The 18590-nt window shown below is 40.3% G+C and overlaps 1 protein-coding gene across 3 annotated transcripts in view; it reads left to right on the forward strand.

Moving 5' to 3' along the window:
* Positions 1 to 18590, forward strand: part of SLIT3 (slit guidance ligand 3) — a 475720-nt gene that overhangs the window by 42272 nt on the left and 414858 nt on the right. For all 3 annotated transcript variants that reach the window (XM_038150223.1, XM_038150221.1, XM_038150222.1), the window contains one exon: positions 2016 to 2087. In XM_038150223.1, the coding sequence (XP_038006151.1) occupies positions 2016 to 2087 (72 nt within the window). The remainder of the gene's footprint in view (positions 1 to 2015; positions 2088 to 18590) is intronic.

Consider the following 18590-nt stretch of genomic DNA (forward strand, 5'->3'; position numbering starts at 1 on the left):
CTGTTCTAGAAATTTATTCTGATTTTGATTAACTTCTTTGGCTTAGAACAATAAGCATAAGCTCAGCATTTGTGAAACCCTTACAAGTAGAGAAAAGAATAACCTTAAAACATATTCCTGGGATGTTGCTGAGATGAGTCAGATGACTTTGGGTTGACAGTGCATAATTATGTGTACATTTTGAGATCTGAAATGATAATCAGACACAGGAAAAAACATTTGACACCGTGTGTAATAGATGCATTTCACTGGCACTCTCGCATTTTGGATGATAAATGAGTTGATTTTGTTCAGTGTGTCTCAGTGACTAGTGGTGGCCTTGGTGAAGGAGGATGGATGAGGAGCACTAAGCCCTGAATAAGTTCTTTTTTTGTTATATTTCATCCTGTTATTCTAAAAGATAAACATGATTAACCGAAGCAATGACTCCGATGAGGGCTAAGCAGCACATTGCCATCAACCTTGAATTAAATAAGATTGTTTACTTAGGTATGAAATTGTGAAATGTCACGTGGGTGTAAGGGAATCCAGTTTCAAATCTTCCCATGTACTTTCTCAAATGCAAAAGTAGCATCTCTCATATTCTTTAAAAGTTTATTTGCTGTTTTGTCCATTTATCTCAAAAATGTGATTGAGTAGTTGGTAGAAGCCACAGAAAGTAACTTCAGCAGATACAAACATTGGTTCTCATGTGGTGTGTGTAATGCACAGTGCTCAGCTCTGTGAGCCTGCAGATGCAGCCTTTGATCTGTTCTAGGTGTCAGAAAGAGAAGTTGAAATTCCCCTCTCCTCCATCACCCCTTTGTCTCACAAGACACGTTCATATGGTGGCCATGTGAAAACTCTGCCATATGAAACCCCACAATGTTAGTTTGATCTCAGGAAGGCCTTTCAATTCCAAAAATTCTTGAATTCTGATAGTGAAATTACTCAGCATGCAAGAGAACTGGAAAGCAGATATGGGGTGCTAAGCAGCAGTGGGTTTATAAAAGTTCCAGGAGTCTTTGGAGATCAAAACTTCACAGAAATAGATCTGCTATCAAAGTTAACCTGGAATTGGGAACAAAGGGGGCACAAAGCTCATAGATGAACTTAGAGAACAACTCATCTGCCCCTTTATGCAGTGGGGTTGTTTGTAATTAGCTCAGGTCAAATCATTATGCAAATAGCATTCATTAGGACTGTGAGAGCAGGTGACTTTTCATTGAAAAAGAATTGAAGAACAGGATTGTGTTTTACAAGCAGAAGTGCTTGCAGATTTTGCAGGGCTGTCACACATTTTATGGAGAGGAGGCTCATGCTTTTTATAGTTACAGGGCTGGAATTGCTTGGAATGGTTGTTTGCTAAAAACTGGCAAGTTGTCACCAGAGTAAAAACTTGTATAGTGAGTGAGTAAAAGGGACTAATGTATAAACACTAATCTGTTCTTTAAAATGTTCCTGGAAGAATCTTCAGAATTAATATTCTATTTCAAATCACCATGTAGTCATCTGGTTACCCATATGTTCATATTTTCTACAACAGTGCTCAGGTTTTCCAATTGAAGTTTCAAGAAAATTCTTTTAAAAAAGCAATTATGTATACTACAGAAATAATGGCTAATCTGGGAATAATCTTGGTTGGTCAAGTTACTGAGTTTACTGTGCCTACATTTTTTGAAGAAGAATGAAAATCCAGATTCCTGCCAGCAGCTGTTCCTGAAGCAGAGTGAGCTGAATGTACGATTTTCAGTAGGCATCCAGAGGAAAATTTAGAAGTCAAGTTTTTGTACTCATCCATATTAAAACTTTGTGGTGCCTGTCCCTTGACTCCCCACCTCGTGGATGTGGGCAGGTGCTCTACAGATGGCACAGTTTGGGCTCCTGTATGAAAAAATGCACAAGGCATCCAGTGGCAGATTCACAGCATGAGGTTTAATGCAATGGGAGCTTCATGTGTTTATGCATAATAGAACAAACTTCTTCAACTGGAAGATAATCTAATCTATTTTTTTATTCTGTTTATAACTGTTTAGGCGTCTGAACAAGAATAAATTGCAAGTTCTTCCCGAGCTGCTTTTCCAGAACACACAGAAGTTAACCAGGCTGTAAGTATAACCTGATTTATTTTTCTGTGGTGTGTTTCTATTTTATGTCCCTTGTTGTGCAGATTCACATGTTTGTGTTTTGACTGCGGCGAGAGGTTTAATTTCTGTGATATTAAGCTGCCAGTTAGTAAGGGTGTTTTAGGGGATGTGTTATATTTGCTTGTGTGCAGTTGTAATTTGGTAGGACATAAATATCAGAGGGAAGAGAAACCACAGAATTTTCGTGTTCCTCATCTATTCACCAGGATGACGTCAAGGTGACTTATTTTGAACTCTGTCGGTAGAGCTACAGAAGCCATGGAAAGTGCCAGGTTCACGTATGTGGTTCAGGCTAGGTGTCCACAAAGAGAGGGTGAATATACTTATTTTAAAATAACGGGGGTAGCTACAAATTCTTTAGTTTGGAAAATTATCTTTTGAAGTGAGTCAAGGCTTTGCCAGATAAATCAGCAAAGTTATGGCTGCTGCCTCGTCAGGCAGGAAGAGGAGAAATTTTGGAGAAGTAAATAATTTTTAAATTTGAAATAAAAAAACTGTGTTAGAAAATGTTTAGATGGCATCAAGGCCCACTTCAACAGCAAGAGAAGGATATCATGAACTTGGCATTATTTGGTTTTGGTGGGAGGAGGGAGAGGGTGGTGTTAGAACAATAACTGGATGATTTACAAAATATGTATTTTTAAAAAGTGTAAAAAAATAAAATGGGTGGGTAGGTGCCTGCATAGTTACAATCACATAAGAGTCACCTGCCTTTTTAAAGCAGTAGTCAAAACTGTTCAAAATAATTTTCTGGATCCTGCTGAAGTTAAACTCACGGTCTGCACTGGCTTTTTGAAATTTGGAAAACTGATCTTTTAATTCTTCTGTTTGTTGATGGAAAATCAGATCCTAAGACTTGTGATTTGGTCAGTGAAGTTGGGAAGTTATTACAGGGTGGCTTAAAAAGTTCTCCATTCATGTGGGGATTTTATAATGGTTTTAATGCATCGATGTGCAATCAAACCATTTAGACAGTAAATTTTTCTTCCTGTGGAAATACAAACCACATGGTGATAGTGCAGTATAATTTTGGAATCAGATGACTTTAAAGAAGTAGGATCTTGGTTTGAGTTTAAAAGAGACAAGCTGAAAAGTGCTGTGCAACAAATGAAACTGAAATTTTGAAGAAATTTGCTAATGAAATGTGTTGCCCAAACTTGCTCATGAAAAACTGTACAAGTCACTGCCATTATTCTGCAGATGTAAAAAAATATATTAAAAATATAAGCTGTAGATGTGTTTTAGTCTTAAAATCTGCTTGGAAAAATCTTTGTTGGACTTGTTTTGCAAGCTTTGTCATGACTTCTGAGTTCCCTAGGATATATCTGCTGAATGGATTTGCTTGAGCTGGACAATTTGGTTGCATTTCCTAATGTTCTTTGCATGGTTTTGAAATTTTACATCTTCAAACTCTGCTTGAGTATAAAGTGTGAGCTGGGACATAATTGCAGATACCTTGATCTGGTCTTTGGATCTGGTGCCAGTTGTATTTATTTGTTAGAAGACTCGCTTTAGGTGGATTGCTTCTCTAAGGATATGATGATGCTTTCCAGAGAAAAGCTTTTATAGAATTTACCTGGATCTCCACAAATTCCAGCTTTGTTGAAAATTGCTCTGTGAGTGGTCTCATTGTACCTGGATGTCATGAGAGGAACTCTCTGGTAATTTGTGGTTTCAGTGGAATGCTGTGTGTGTTGATAACTTGTGTGCATCTGTCCTCAGGAACCTCGCACAAGGAACTGAAGTGAAAGTAGCTGAGGCTGCTGAGTACCACAGAGTGTGCTTTTCAGTAGGTCATGTAATCATGACACATTATAGCCCTTAACAGCAAGGGCAATAATTTTGGTTTTAGAATATAAAGATTGTAATAAAGTTCCATAGAATGGAGTGATTAATCTGAATGCTGTGTTCTGTAATGCCTCCCAACGGGTGCTGTCGGAACATTTGTCTTTATTCACTGACATTCATTCAGTCTTGCTTACTGTTGAGCAGTGCATTAGATAGATCACTTTAACACTGTTTGTCAGAAGAAACTCGCTTTTTCTTTTGAAGATACAAGTGTTATATAAATACAGTGTGTATTATAAGCAAATAAATCTTAGCTCAAGTGAACTGCTACAGTTCCAAGGGTAGTTTGGTTGCGTGTTTTTCCGTCATGGGATAAGAATGAAAAATTTGCTTCCTACTAGCATTTGTAAAAATACACCCACTCATATATATGGTTGCTCTCTATTGTTTCATGTTACTCTCTTGGTCCCACTGCTGGTAGATTCAGAGCTGTTGTTTCTTGCTTCTGCTCTGACTTGTCTGAATCCAGCAGTGCCCCTCTGCTCTCAGATGCTTGAGTGGAGGGGCAGTGGTGCCTGCATTCCTCCCTGCAGCTGCTCTGACCCAGCCTCTCCAGAAGAAAGCAGAGCTGAGAAAGTGATGAAAGGGCATAAAAACAGTGAAAAAAAATCTATAAGACAGGCTGATGCAGGGGTGTGGTAGATTGTGTGGAATTTACGAGCAGTGAATTTAAATGAACATTAAAATTGTAGATAACGCTGGTCTTAATTTTAATTTTCCATGGTATAGCTGTAGTACTTCTGCTGCCATATTTTCCAGCTCTTGACTCTGAGCTACTCAGACATTACTCCATTATTTTCTTAATAATTATAATCCTCATAAAATAGAAAGTCCAAAATTTTAATTGTGTAAACTTGCTATAGCTGAAACAATGCAAAATTTCCAAGAAGTAAATTTTGGTGCAGTATGTCCGGGTTGTAAGATTTGGGTTTATTCATTGGACTGGAGAGCTCCTGCTCTTGTTTATGAAGGAAACAGAGATGAATTCTGTGATTCTGAAGCTGCCCTCTCCAGCAGGCATGCAGTGGAGGTAACAGTCCACGGCTTTGTTAATGAAGGTAGGAGCTAGAATTTTTCTAAGATAAAGCTAAATAGAAAGATAACATTCTAAGTTTGGTTGCTTCATGAGAGTATGAAAATTGAGCATATTTATTATCATGGCTAAAATTTGGTGAAGATGGAGGGACTGATCTCCTTAAACATGCAGGAATTTTGTGCGCTGGAGGGTTTTTGGGGAGGACCCCTGTTTCAGGAGTAGTTAAAGGCTGAAAAAGGAACTGAGGGCTTTTCTGTGTGTTCTGTCAGCCAGGCTGAAACCTGGGGCTTTACTGGAGGAACCAACTTTGTTTCTGTAGGTTGGTATCACCAGAATCTCTTCAGCCCTGCTGCTGCTGGCAGTCAGAATGTAGAACCTGTTTTCATGTCCATGATGTGCTTGAAAAGCTGCTGGACCAACCTGGGGGTTCTCGTGCTGCTCCCTGTGCACATGGCTTGGGACAGCAGTGCTGTTGTCCCTGATGTCCCCATGTGTGTCACCAGGTCATGCACGATGCATTTCCACTGCAATCCCCTTTCTGATAACTACTGAAATTGAATTCAGAATATTTCTCAGATTATAACCTCAACCCTCACTTCAACTCCAGATACCTTTGGCTTTTTTCTCCAAGCCTCTCCTAAATTCTGAGCTTCAGGATATCCTTGCATCTTTTACAGGGCTGGTTGGGCTTCGTTGTCACATCTGGTTGATATTACAAGCAGGAATATATATAGTGAAATAAACCTTAAATGGAATGTGAGGCGTCCCACAAAACGAGTTTCTCATAAGGCTTTGAGCCTTTTCTTCTAGAAAGAGTGGCTTTGAGACTCATGGATTTTGTTTGCTTTGGTTTAGATAAGGGTTTTAAGTTTAAGTTGGAATGGTGAGTGAGCCCTTGATTGGATTCTCTAGTGGAAATGTTTCTCATTGCTCTGTTGCCTTCACTGCCTAGGTTTTAAAGCTTCTCAACTGTTTTATCTGGGATAATTATCTAATAATTCAAAATGCAGGCACTTTTAATGAGAAAACTGAATCAAGGAAAAGACATTTTAAATGAATTGAGAAATAAAAGCATGAAAGATAATTTTTAATAGTTTCAGATACTTACTAATATCTATCCAAAAGGAACAGGTATTTTTAATACAAGTGATTAAATGAACAGAAAAAGTATAATAAAATGAAACATGTAATTTAACAGCTATGAAACTAGATTTGGATTCTAAGTCAATTATTTTCTTATATCCAAAACAACTTGTGAAATTTATCCACAAAGGTTGTAAGCAAAGATTTGTGCCTGCTTGGATCCTGTTTTCTTTGTATGCAAATCTGGTGTATAAAATGATTGTAGTGCATCTGCTTTTCACTAAAAAAAACAAGTATTCTAGGGGTCCATGAGATACTTATTTATCCTTGAAAACAAAGGGGGGAAACAAGCTCATTTTCCCACAAACACCCTGTCATGTAAGAATATATTTGTTTCATTGTTGAAGCCTATGGACCTCAGGCTAGCTGCTAAGTAGTCATGGTAAAGCTCCTTTGTGTGTGTGAAAAAAACCTCTTAAAAGGGCTCTAAACTCAAGTCTTGCAGTGAGAATTAATGCCTGTACCAAATTTATAGCCATGGACCATTTGTTAGGTCTATTTACTTTTAATGAACTGTCTTAGCTGTCGCTTGACTGTGCAAACCAGGCTCTGGAAACTCAGATACTGAAATCTGACACCACAATATCGGGATAATGGGAGCACCATTAGACTCTGAAATGAATTTGTTTAGTTTTGAGTACTATCAGAATCTAGATTTTATTCCAAAAACGAGTGTCTCAGTGTGGGAGCAGAGCCCTGTGATCCTGATCTGGGACAGTTTGGGTCCATGGCTGAGCGTGCCCAATACCTTTGTGTTTATATTTTCTACTCGTGGTGTTCCAATGTTTTATCATATTCATTTACAGTTATTTCTGAAGTAGGTTTAAATAGCATGGAAACATAGACAAGTTATTTGTTTTAATGAAATGGCATTTGCTCTCAGTATCAGGAACAGCCATTCTGTAACGAGTTCCATGCTGTTAACATGGTGGAAGTATTTGCAGCACTGTGAGATTTGTCAGAGCTGGATCAGTGGGATGCTTATTTCTTCTCTAGTGGAATATTTTGAAAGCTGATTGATGGATGGGTAAAATAGTGAGTAGGTACTTGCAGCAGACTTTGCAAATTCCGTGAGTAGCCTTAAAAAGAGGCAATATTCAGTTTTAGCAGAATCCCAGAATGGCTAGGCTGTGTGCTGGGCTGACCCTGGCAGGACGCTGCTGCCCAAAGCTGCTCTGTCACTGCTCTTCTCAGCTGGGCAGGGAGAGAAAATATAATGAAAGGCTTGTGGGGTGAGATCAGAGCAGGGAGAGATGCCTGACCAGTGTCTGTCACAGGCAAAGCAGACCTGACTCGGGGATATTAACTTTATTGACAATGAAATCACAGCAGGGCAATGTTTTATTTTTAGAAATTGCTATTTGCCATCTCTTTCCTTGACTTGTTCACTTCCTTAATATATCAGTGTGTGTGCAGTGTGTGCATTTGATTTTGTGTAAGTACTTTCCTTGGATAATTCCTGGTAGAATCAGCTGGATCTATTTAGTTAGTGCTCTAGTTAAGAAGCTGCCCTGGTTAGATGTAAATATGAAGGTGTTCTCACCTTCCCTGAGGGACATTGCTGTGCTGCAGTGCCCAGGTGAGTCAGTGCCTCCTGCCTGGGACTGGATGAGTGCAGTGTGTGTCAGATTTTCTCAATGTCTGCTTTCCTCTGATTCCTGTGTAGCTCAGATATTTATTGTAGCCAGGGGCTTGCTGCACATGGCTGTGGTTTGCCCAGGATTTGCTGCTGGAAGCCCTCTGAGAGGTGTCACTTGTAACCCCTCCTCTCCAGCCCCATCCTCAGCCAGCTCAGACCATCAAACCACAGCTCCTGGTCAAACTCAGCCTCTTTCATCTTGGGGGTGTCATTAGAAGCTGTGCTTGGAAAAGCAACCAGATCATACATTTTCTTAGTGTCCTCTTTATTTCTCTGTTTGTTCTCTTTCTAGAAAGAAAGCTCTCCCAGATTGCTGCCTCAGAGCTCCATTATCATTTCCCATGAAAGCAGGATCCTGACAATTCAATTGTTGCAGGAGTTTGAGTTAGGGTGTTGCCATGACAAAAGAGCATGGGCTTGTAACAGGGTGTTTTTGTGGCTTCATCCACATCCAATAATTGTAGTTTTACTGTGTATAGATCACAGCAGCTCTTTTCAGAAGACAGTAAATAATTACAGTAAGTGTTTGCTGGTCTCTGGGGTGCACTTCTGGCTTGGGAAAATGTGCATTAGGTCAGGGGCTTGTGCTGCAGATAGCTGGATGACATTTACACCATTTATCAAGCTGAAGTCATTCTACATCTTCTTTTGGGCTCTGCTTGTGAATAATGTATTTAACCTTGTTTTTTAATACAAGTACACACCAATTTTATTTGAAGGGTCTAAGGACCTTCTGTCTAAATTAGTGCAGAAGAATAATTAAAAATATAAAATACTTTAAACTTATTATTATTTTGAGAGTAGAAAACAAAGGAGAACATGTTGAAAAGCCAGAAGGCTTCCTCCTCAGCGCTGCCTTTTTCCCCTGTGTGAAATTGGTTATTTGAAATGATAGTGTGCAGATGTCTTGTTTCCCCTCTTAGGGGAAACAGGCACGACTGGGGAGGAAAGGGTGTTTTCTGTGGAAATTACTGCTGGGTTTTAGTGGCGTCTCCCTTCTAAGGAGGCTTCTATTGCCAACTTCTGTGATCAGGTCATCTTATTACAAAGCTATTTAAGGGAGTTTGTGGCAAAGGATTATACATTTCCAGAAGAAATGCCACACATGCAGATTAAGCTTAAGTCTGCTTTGGAAATAAGTTGTTTTACTGTGTTAGCTGGGTAACTACTGCCTTGCATTTCCAATGTTTTTTCCTTTGCTACTTGAAGGGTGACATCTTTTCACTGATATTCAGCTCAAGAAATCAGGAGGCTCCAAATTAGTGGGATTAATTTGCCTTTTAAGTATTTGATAATTATTTGGTAGCCTTAGCCATGCTGCTGGGTGCCCACTTTCCTGAATCTTGGGGTTTTTAAAGCACTCTCAGATATATTCAAGTTTCAAATCACATGGCTTGGAGATAGAACATTAAAATACTGTTAATATACTGTAACTGGCTGCTCAAAGCAATCCTGAACAGCAAAATGCTAACACCAAGAGCAGCCTTGTGAGCTCACTAAGTCCACTTCATGGTTTTGCATCGAGTCCTTGTAAGTAGTTTCTGATGCTTCTTAAAATTTGCCATATTCTCAGTATCAAACAACTGAAAAATTCAGTGTGTGCTCACAATTAGACATTAATTCCCATTAGAGTTGATTCTTTTTGAGAAGATCCTGGAGGTGCTTAGCAAAATCAGGCTTTTCTGAACTCCTGCAGAATCTGCTGCTGCTTTGAACGAGTCCCAGCAAGGGCAGCTGGATGGGGGCTCCATGGTCAGTCAGCACCTGGAGAGCTGCACATGAGGGTTCTGGGGGTGGCTGTGCGTGCTCTGCCAGCTCTGAAATGTGTCCTTATTAACTGCCTTCAGCTTCTGTCCTCAGAGTGATGAGTTTAAATGGGGGAAAACCAGTGACAGCTTCTGGTTACCAGGGCTTCCACATGACTGAGCTGCTATGTCTCAAAACACAGCAGTTGTGGGTGGGCATTATTGGCTTGCTGGTTTAGATTAGTCTTCAGAATTTGGGCGTTTTTGCTTCTGTGAGCAGCAGTCCAAGTGCTGTAGCTCCCTGCAGTGCTGGGTTCTGGTTCCTGGGGTTTGATTTGTGGTGGTGGCAGGGCCAGGGAGCTGCTGCTGCTGGTGGCCCCCGCAGGGTGGATTTGTCTGTGGCACTCACGGGCTGCTTTCGAGCCTGACGGAGGATCGAATGGCTGTGGGTTTGCAGCTGGAGATTCATTAGGTTGTATCACAGGTATATTATTACTGGGGGATTCTGACCTGATGGTTTATAGGCAGTTTCTTTTCCGGAAACTGGATAACCCCGATAGTCTGGGCAGCTCGAAGTTTGTCAGGGTCAGATTTACTGCCTTTGCTTTGTTAATGTGGCTTTTTTTGGCCTTACCATTAGAGCTAGTCAGCAAATCTCAGCACATCACGGTGTACTTGCACTCAGTATTGTGATATGGATATTGCTTTTCTTGTTTGAAAACTTCCTTTGAATCAATTAGTTGCTATGTGAATGTTTTTGCCTTTCCCCTTTGGCTGTGCCCTGAAAAAGCTGAAAAGTGTTTTCCTGAGTGTTCAGGGCTTCAGAGCTGCTGGAATGTTGTCCATGGTTAGAATGAGCAGTGGGAAATTCACTTGTAAATTGTCATTACTGCAACTAGGAGACAATGCAGAGTGAATATGACTGTCTTTTCCTTCTGGTGAACAGAGATTAGAATGCATTTGGCATTATTTTCACACTGAGGCAGTTTCCTCACACAAAGCGAACGTAGGAACAGATTGAACTGATGACCTGAAGTGCAGACATCTCATCTACGCAACAGGAAAAATATCATAATGATAATGTAAATATTTCTGCTGCTTTCCATAATAGACTGTCATCCTGAGGCCAGAGAGGAGTTTACATTCATCGTCTTGTAAAAGTCCTTTCAAACACTTTGGAAATATGTTGCAGATAATGAGAATTTCTTTTAGTCTGTGTGTATGGTAGAAGTAGGGGGCATGATCATTGGTGCAGAGATACTAATGAGTGTTAAATTACAAGTGCTGTATGGGAAGTCTTGATTTCCATCAGTGTCTTTAGAAAGAAAAGGCCATTTCCCATCAGCAGTTTTCTGGCTTTAGTTCTCTTGGTTTTTCATGGCAGCAAAACCCTGATTTACCTACAGAGATTTATTGCCCAGTCAGAGTGCCCCATGAGTTAAGGGTTTGGTGGGTAAAATGATGCAAGGCTAAATACTTCTGTGTTTTAATTATCATTTGGTTTTCTTCTTGAAATCTGCAATGTGTACAACGGGAAGTTTAAGTCAGGCTTTCGGGAGCTTTTCCATGTGTTTCACAGGGGTAACAGGCCATGCCTGTTTAAAGTATTTCAGACACTTAAAGGTCTTGAAAATGAAAGCTGCTATTACTTTTAAATGCACTGGGTTTGCTTTTGAAATACAGTCATAAATGATCCAGGATTTCATTTTGATTCCAGTCCCTGCAGTTGGGAGAGCCGTGGGATTGTAGCCTGGGGCGTGTGTGTGCCTGTCAGGAGGGTCAGAAGCTGAACCAGGGGATTTGATCTGGAGCCTGACACAGCTCCACGTCCCCAGTGCCGGCTGCACCGTAAAACTTACAAGGGTAGAAAATATTCATGAAACAAAATTAAAATAACCCGTGCAAGTCATTAAATGTTACAGTGCTATGAGAATAGGTTGGCAAGGCTGGTTTATCATCAGCTTGCTCTCATGGCTGAGGCAAGGATGTTGTACAAGGTGTGCCTTTGAACTGCTTTTATTTCTTCACTCAGTGTAACACACTGAAAACAAAAAGTTACAGCATATGTGTTACACAAAGTCCATGAGCTGATTTTTAATGTTTCCCTTATATAATACTTTGGAACTTAGTGAGATTAGTCAAATATACTGTAATTGCCACTGTTGAATATTGAGATTTTCTACTATGAAAATGCAAATACTATTGAGAAAATTGACTGAAGCATATTTGAAATTAAGTACCTGCCTTTTGCTTTGCTCTGTTAAACTCCTGATGGGCTGTTGCTAAAGACATCTATGAAATGTTTTCTTCAGGAAACAGCTGATATGAATTTAGTCCATTCCTACTGATCTATGAAGGAATGTAAAGTTTAATGTTTTGAATGGTTTCCATGCATGGTACAACATCAGTGCTCGGTGAACTGTGAGGGGAAAAATGCTGACAAGAAAAGCATCCAATATGAAACCAAATATTATTCTTATACAGTTAGTTTCTTTTGTTGAGAGAATAATCCTGTGTCCTGCCAGACAGCCACAGCAACAGAACTGCCTGTGAGTTCTGATAATCATGAGAATCAGATGAAAAATGAAAAATCAGCCAGCCCTGCCTTGCTGTCCTTTCTGGGAGTGAAGAGGGTTGCTGAGTGCGCTGGGATATTCAGTCTCTGAGCCCCAAACTGATTTCTTTACAACAAGCATATGCACTAAGTGACTGTATGTTCAAAAGCACTGGATGGAATTTTTGCTTTTCTCACCTTGAGTTTGTTCTACCCTGCTCTACTTTTCCCCAGTAATTACTCGATTAACCCCATACCTTGGAATCCCTTGCCGGGAGCAGAGCTGATGCTGTGCTAGGTTTTTTATTAGGACTTTTTCTGCAGAAGTGGCAGCCTTTGCAGTGTCTTGGTGTTATTTGATCCCAGAACTTGCTGGTCTACAGGAGGTATTTCTCTTAAACACCTCCCCTTCCTTGGCTCCAGAGGCCTCCCGTTGCTCCTGCTGTAGGAAGGGCTGCACTGGAAGCACCGCCCTGGGACAGAGCCTGCCACTGGGCTGGCTGCAATAAAACCCCTAAACCCGTGTCCTTTGCTGGGTTTGTTGGGAGGACACGATGGCACATCCCAGTGCGAGCCAGGCATCTCAGTGAGGCTGTTCTGGTGTTTCCCATGGGATGGGAATGCTCAGCTGTGGTCCAGAGAGTCCCTGCCTCTGACAGGAGCAGAGTCAGGCTGACATTGCTCAGGTGGCTGCTCACTTCGGACTTTCAAGGCAACATTTGTAAAGTATTTTGATAAAGTGTAATTTACATGCATCAGTAATTGCAGGCTCCAGAGGGACCATGGTATTTTTTTCCTGACAGGACAGAAAACAAATTTCCCATAAGCCTGGGGAATGCAACATGCCTCTTGCCCCAGCTGGTGGTGAACTTCAAAGGAAAACAATGTTTCTTTTTTACTGGCCTCGGGTTTTGCACTATTTTATCTTCAAAACTGGCATTTCAATTGCTTGAAGGGAATTATTTTTCTTCACTGCTTGTTGCTCTATTTTTCCCAAATGGCATTGCTGGTTTTTAAAAATGAGGACCACCTCACTCCCATGCAGCTGGAGCTTATTCCAACTCCTCTTTAATGAGGTAAACCCATTTCATTGTGTTTAAATAAGCACATGAACAAAGGGCCAGTTGCTGGGTCGGCCTGTGGATAGCTGTGGCTTACAACAGGCCATGTGTCGGGCGTCAAACTTGGCAAAAATATCAGCTAGACTGTTTTTCACTTTGTAGTTAGGGTTTGTAAATAAATGCAGTTTTATGGAAAGTGTAAATGATATACCTTTAAAAGTTGAGACTTCTTTATTACCAGTCTGTTTTTTTCATTTCTCTAAATTCACTTGAGAGAGTCCTTGCTTGCTAAAGGGTGAAATGAAAAGGAGAAAAGGATTCCCCTCTTCCTTTAGGGCATATTAAACATGCCACACAATATGGAAAAGTGAGGACTTGTCACTCTGGCTTGACTCTGTAGCCTTGCCCTGAAAATGAGGAGGGAGTTGAGTTGGCAGAGACTTTCTAAGGCATTTTTGTGTGTGTGCCCCAGTGTTTGAGTGTCAGATTGGCAGGACGAATTCCAGAGTGAGCTGCTCTTTGGGATTTCAGCCTGGCCTCTCCCTTACGTACGGTGACCCGAAAGATTAACACAGTTAAATACTGAGGGGAAGCAATTTTTCTGTATGAAAATGTCCAATATTCATAAAGAAACAAGCTCTAGCAGCTCCCAGTGAATATTCAGGAGCCAGAGGGTTGCTGGGGATGCTGCTGTGCTGAATGGCCAGTGACAATGCTTCTGTGTAACTTTGAACTGCATTTCTTAAATTATGCAGCGCTTAGATACTTCACTGAGGTTTTTTCTAAGTAAATTTCCACAACTGCCTTCATCTGCACAGGTTGGGGGGGTTAGCTGTAGAAATAGTCAGTGGCTTGTCTTGGATCAGCAGTCACTAGCTTGTTAGGAGTTGTTTCCCCACTAATGTGCCTGCTTTTTAAGTTTTTCGTATTTAGCATTGTGGTAGCCAACCCGTTTGTTTCTTTCTCCTGTAGGAGATTTTTCTGGTTTTCTTGCCAGAAATACAAGAATATATATACAACACAATATAAGAAAGAATGGAGCATATTAACCTCATCAGCACTTGGCTGTGTTCTGAGTGGGAAGTTGAACCATATGACCACAGAGGTCCCCTACAACCTGAAGTATTCTGTGGTTAAATATGTTATTTGCAGTATTTAATGCTAGGGCTTGGAAGCTTTTAGCTGGTTCAGGGTTTGGCAGATACTGTGGATGGGATGCCAGACTGTGGAGTTTTTCTTTTTTTGTCTTTCTTCTATTCAGAAGGAAAGATTAAATGTAGTAGACAGGGTTTGTGGGTGCTGGAAGAGCCTGTGCCTAAGAGGTGCAAGATTGTGCTCATCATCAGGATGTTAGAGTATGAGATGTTGGTTTTCAACTCCCACAACCCTGGAAAACCATCAGGAGCCAGAACTGATGAACTGCTGCTGAGGAAAGTAAATTTTAGCTGTGTCTCACCCTAAATTGTGCTGTTTGGATCCACTTTTAATGTTGACTTTGGTGTCCTTTTCAGAGGTAGGATGTGCTTTAGTATTCAGTGTTTTTGCATTTCATCATCTTGCACCTTCTTGTGGGAGGAACTTACTCTCTTTATCCCTCTTGGAATGTGTCTGGTTTCTGCTTTGCTTAGAACCAGCCTGGAAAACAAGAGTGCCTGTGCTGGGGTCATTGTGCAGCACAGGCAAAGAGATTCTGTTTGAAAACAGTGTGAGAAGGAAAAAGGGAGGACAGTGGAACTGGCTCCTGTTCTCAGGGTTTTCCTTCCCAAGATCCTGTTTTTAAGTGGATTTGGCATGGATGGAGATCCAGGTTTCCTACAGGAGGAGGGATTTCAGGACTGGCCTGCTCTGTGTTCACATCCAGTAGTAAAATCTCCAGAAGGGCACTTTGGGCTCAACCTCCCATTATCTAAGAACATAGCTTTACAATTTAAATGTTATTAACTTAGTTTCAGGTTGCACCTACAGGAAAAGGTTTGTTCTCTTTCTCATCTTAATCTGATGATCTTGATTTAATTTTCGAATTTATTTCCAAACAGTCTCTAAGGTAATGTTTCTACATCAGCAATCTATTTGAATTACAGAAAAATCCCAGCTATTTTTAAAAAAAGTGGTTAAAAGGAAATGATGTCTGAATGAGCACTGGGTTATGCTGAATTTCAGGCATGTTTTAGGCTGCTGCAGCACTATGCCCGTGTCACAGATTGGGTTTGTGTGTGAAGATTCAAATGGGCCCAACCAATCATTTCATGATTTTGCAACTTTTGGTGAAGCTCCAGCTGAGGAAAAGACAACACTATTTCTTGCATAGTGATACTGGTGATGCTTCCCTCTGACACTGAAGGGAAGGACTTGTTAAAAGTGTCTTCAGAAGGGCTCAACTTGACTCAATGAAGTTACTGAATTATAAACTTTTACTTAAATGTGTTAATCAAAAGGGTTTTTTCAAGTAGTGCTTTCTTCTTTTTTTTCCAAAAAATGTTTTTTTGTAAGTTTTTCTGGCAGTCATCTGTATACAAAATATTAAAACAGAAATTCCAAAATCTGACATTTGTGTTATGCAGATTAATTAGTTTGGAGTTCTTGGCTAGTTGGCCAAAGAAATGATTTATGCTCTGGAAACTGCCAAGCCAGGGACAGGTAATAGGTGAAGTAACTGTTAACTATGTGGATGAGACAAGTACTTCAGCTTTAGGAAGATTTATTTTTGAAGAAATAATGAGAAATTTAAAATGTTTTTTCTGATTTAATTTTATTTTTGTAATAAAAGACAAATTCAGTTTGTGAGTTGATTAGAGCCATATAATATTATTTAGAGGTTCCTCATTTTATAGTTTCACAGACTGAAGACAGACATCACCTCATAGCCCTGCATCTTAAATAATTCCAGATAGCATAATTACCTTTAATTACTTAATTATTAAATTATTCTCTACTTTGTCATTCTGAAGGGATTGCTAGTAATTGAGTACACACTTTGCACAGTAACTTCTCATGACTCCATACATCTCACTCCTTACCATGTAGTGATTATTGAGATTATTGAGATTATTGAGACTAGCACATTATTGATTAACATTTCAGAGGGTTATGCACTTCGTAATTCCTAAGAGAAAATGTAGAAATTACAGATGATGTGCAGTGCTCTTATTCCTTTGAATTACCCCTAGGCACACGAATATTTGAATGAAAGGATGGAAAATGTGGGGGGTTTTCCTTATTGTCAGCTATCATCCCTTGCTAAAACACATTTAGAGACTTTTTATGGGACTTATGGCTCTTTTTTGCAGAATTTTGTGTAGGTGTGAAAAGATTGGTAGCATTTATTTCACTTGTAAAAATGTTGGAGGACAGAAGAGTGATCCACATACTGCAAAGGGGAGCCAGAAATGGCATCTGCCAGCCTGGAGGAGGATTTTGTGGCACTTTGGGTTTTTCCAGGCTAAGCCATGGCCAGAGGAGCTGGGTGAGGATGCCTGATGCAGGTGCTGGTCCTGCAGTGATCAGGGTGAGCTGTCCCTGGGCTGGGCCAGGCCTGCCCGTCTCCTGCAGCTCTGGAGGCTCTGCAAGCACACATTGCTTAACTGCCTGAAATCAGCACTGGCAGCAAAGGCCGTCATTAGAAACCCCTGGGAAGAAACACAGTCCTTTTGAACTTCTCTTGACTGTTGAAACAAACCCCACCCAACCAAAAAAAACTGAAATCAGACAACTAAAAAAAAATACAGCTCTGTCTTATGTTGTTGCCTTTGCACAGCAGAGGCCATGTTCTGTGGACCATAGATATATGGATACATGAATATCTATATCTATACACCAAGTTACAGAGTCAGGAGAGCAGCTGGGGCTTAAATTCTGCATTCCTGGTGGTTCTGACTGTGTCTCTTTGCACTGACCTCACTCAGGTGTGTGCACAGTCCCTCTCCTGGAAATCTGACATTGTTCTGCTCAACATTTCAAACTGTGGTAGGCAATAAAAATCCTGCATGGAAGGACATTGCTCCAGTGACTATAAGCTGAGTACATGGACTGATTTTTTTTTTTAAAGTCCTGTTAGAAAATATTAATTATTAGATAATAAGGCAAAAAATTACCTGATAAGGGCAAGGAATTTTGGAATGTGGTGGGCAAGACTCTGTGTCCTGATTGGATTTTCAGTTGTTGAATTAAGTGTATAATTTAAACAGCTTGGATTCTAGAGGATTGGATGGCATTTTGAATTAAGTAACTTTGTATGGGTTAGTTTACTGTTAGACAGCACTGGTGTTAAGAGCTGGTGATTTATTTCATTGTAGGTAGCCAAACATCTTTGTGTGCTGGTTGTTCCACATACACATACATTTTACTCACCCTCTTGGTAGGTACTTTTTTCCATCCTTGCATATGTTGTGCTGCTGCTGAGTTGCTCTTGGAAACCATTTCTTAGTATGGACATTGGGACTGTTTTTCAAGGAAATAATGCTTAATAAAAACAGCATGTAATGCAACAGCCCAAATGATTACCAATGTGCATACTATTATGTATTCCATAAAAGTGTTACAGTAATGCTGCTCTTTGCCTTCAGCTTGTTGTATTATTGGCATATTATATAAATAGCCAGCTCTTGAGATACTTGGGAATTTTTGAATGGAAGTTTTTGTAGAATTAAAAATCGCTGGGTTTGGGTTTTAATGGGAATATTGGGAAAATCAGACACTACTTGAATTGTCTGAAGTCATTACAGAATAAGTAAATTCTAAAAAGACTGCATTGTGATCGTTCCTGTTCCTGAAGTAGTGATGTTTTTTCAGCAGTTGTAAATCAGTCATTAAATAGTCTCTTGGTATAGAGACAGGACACAAAGGGTTCAGCTGTGCCTTGCCTTGAAAAGTTGATGGAATTTTTTGGTTAAACACAATGAACTTGAAATGGTGAAATCTGAGTGAGTGATCTAAGTAATTTTGTTGCAATTTTCTTCAACACTTACAATGCCCAATTTTTGTGGCATAATAGAAGGACACAGATGAGAAATTGAGTTATGGCTCCTGACAAAATGGTTCCCGATATTAATAGAAAGGAATAAAATAAATGGGAGCTGTTTTTATGAACCACTGAAGAGAATGTGTGGTGCTGAGCCTGGAACAGCAGCCAGGCTGGAACAGAAACAGGCCTTGAGTTTATGAGCTTGAGATAAATATTTAAAAATGCCATTTCACTACGTGCAGAGTGTATTTCTCACATTTAAGTTTGGTTTCCTTTTAAAGTGTGTGTCAGATAAGAGCACCTGCTACTGCTGCTGGTGGGCAGGTCTGGAAGGCCAGAGGTGGCCAGGGAATGGCTGCAGGGAATGGCAGCCAGGAGGCAGAAAATGGTTTCAGTATGGGCTGGGTATTGAGGCTGAGAGGGCCAGTTTTGGAGAATTTCAGCTATGTCATGGGAAATGGCCACAGCCAGACTTGTG

The sequence above is a fragment of the Motacilla alba genome, chromosome 13, assembly GCF_015832195.1.
Source record: "Motacilla alba alba isolate MOTALB_02 chromosome 13, Motacilla_alba_V1.0_pri, whole genome shotgun sequence".
Taxonomy (NCBI): Eukaryota; Metazoa; Chordata; class Aves; order Passeriformes; family Motacillidae; genus Motacilla; species Motacilla alba.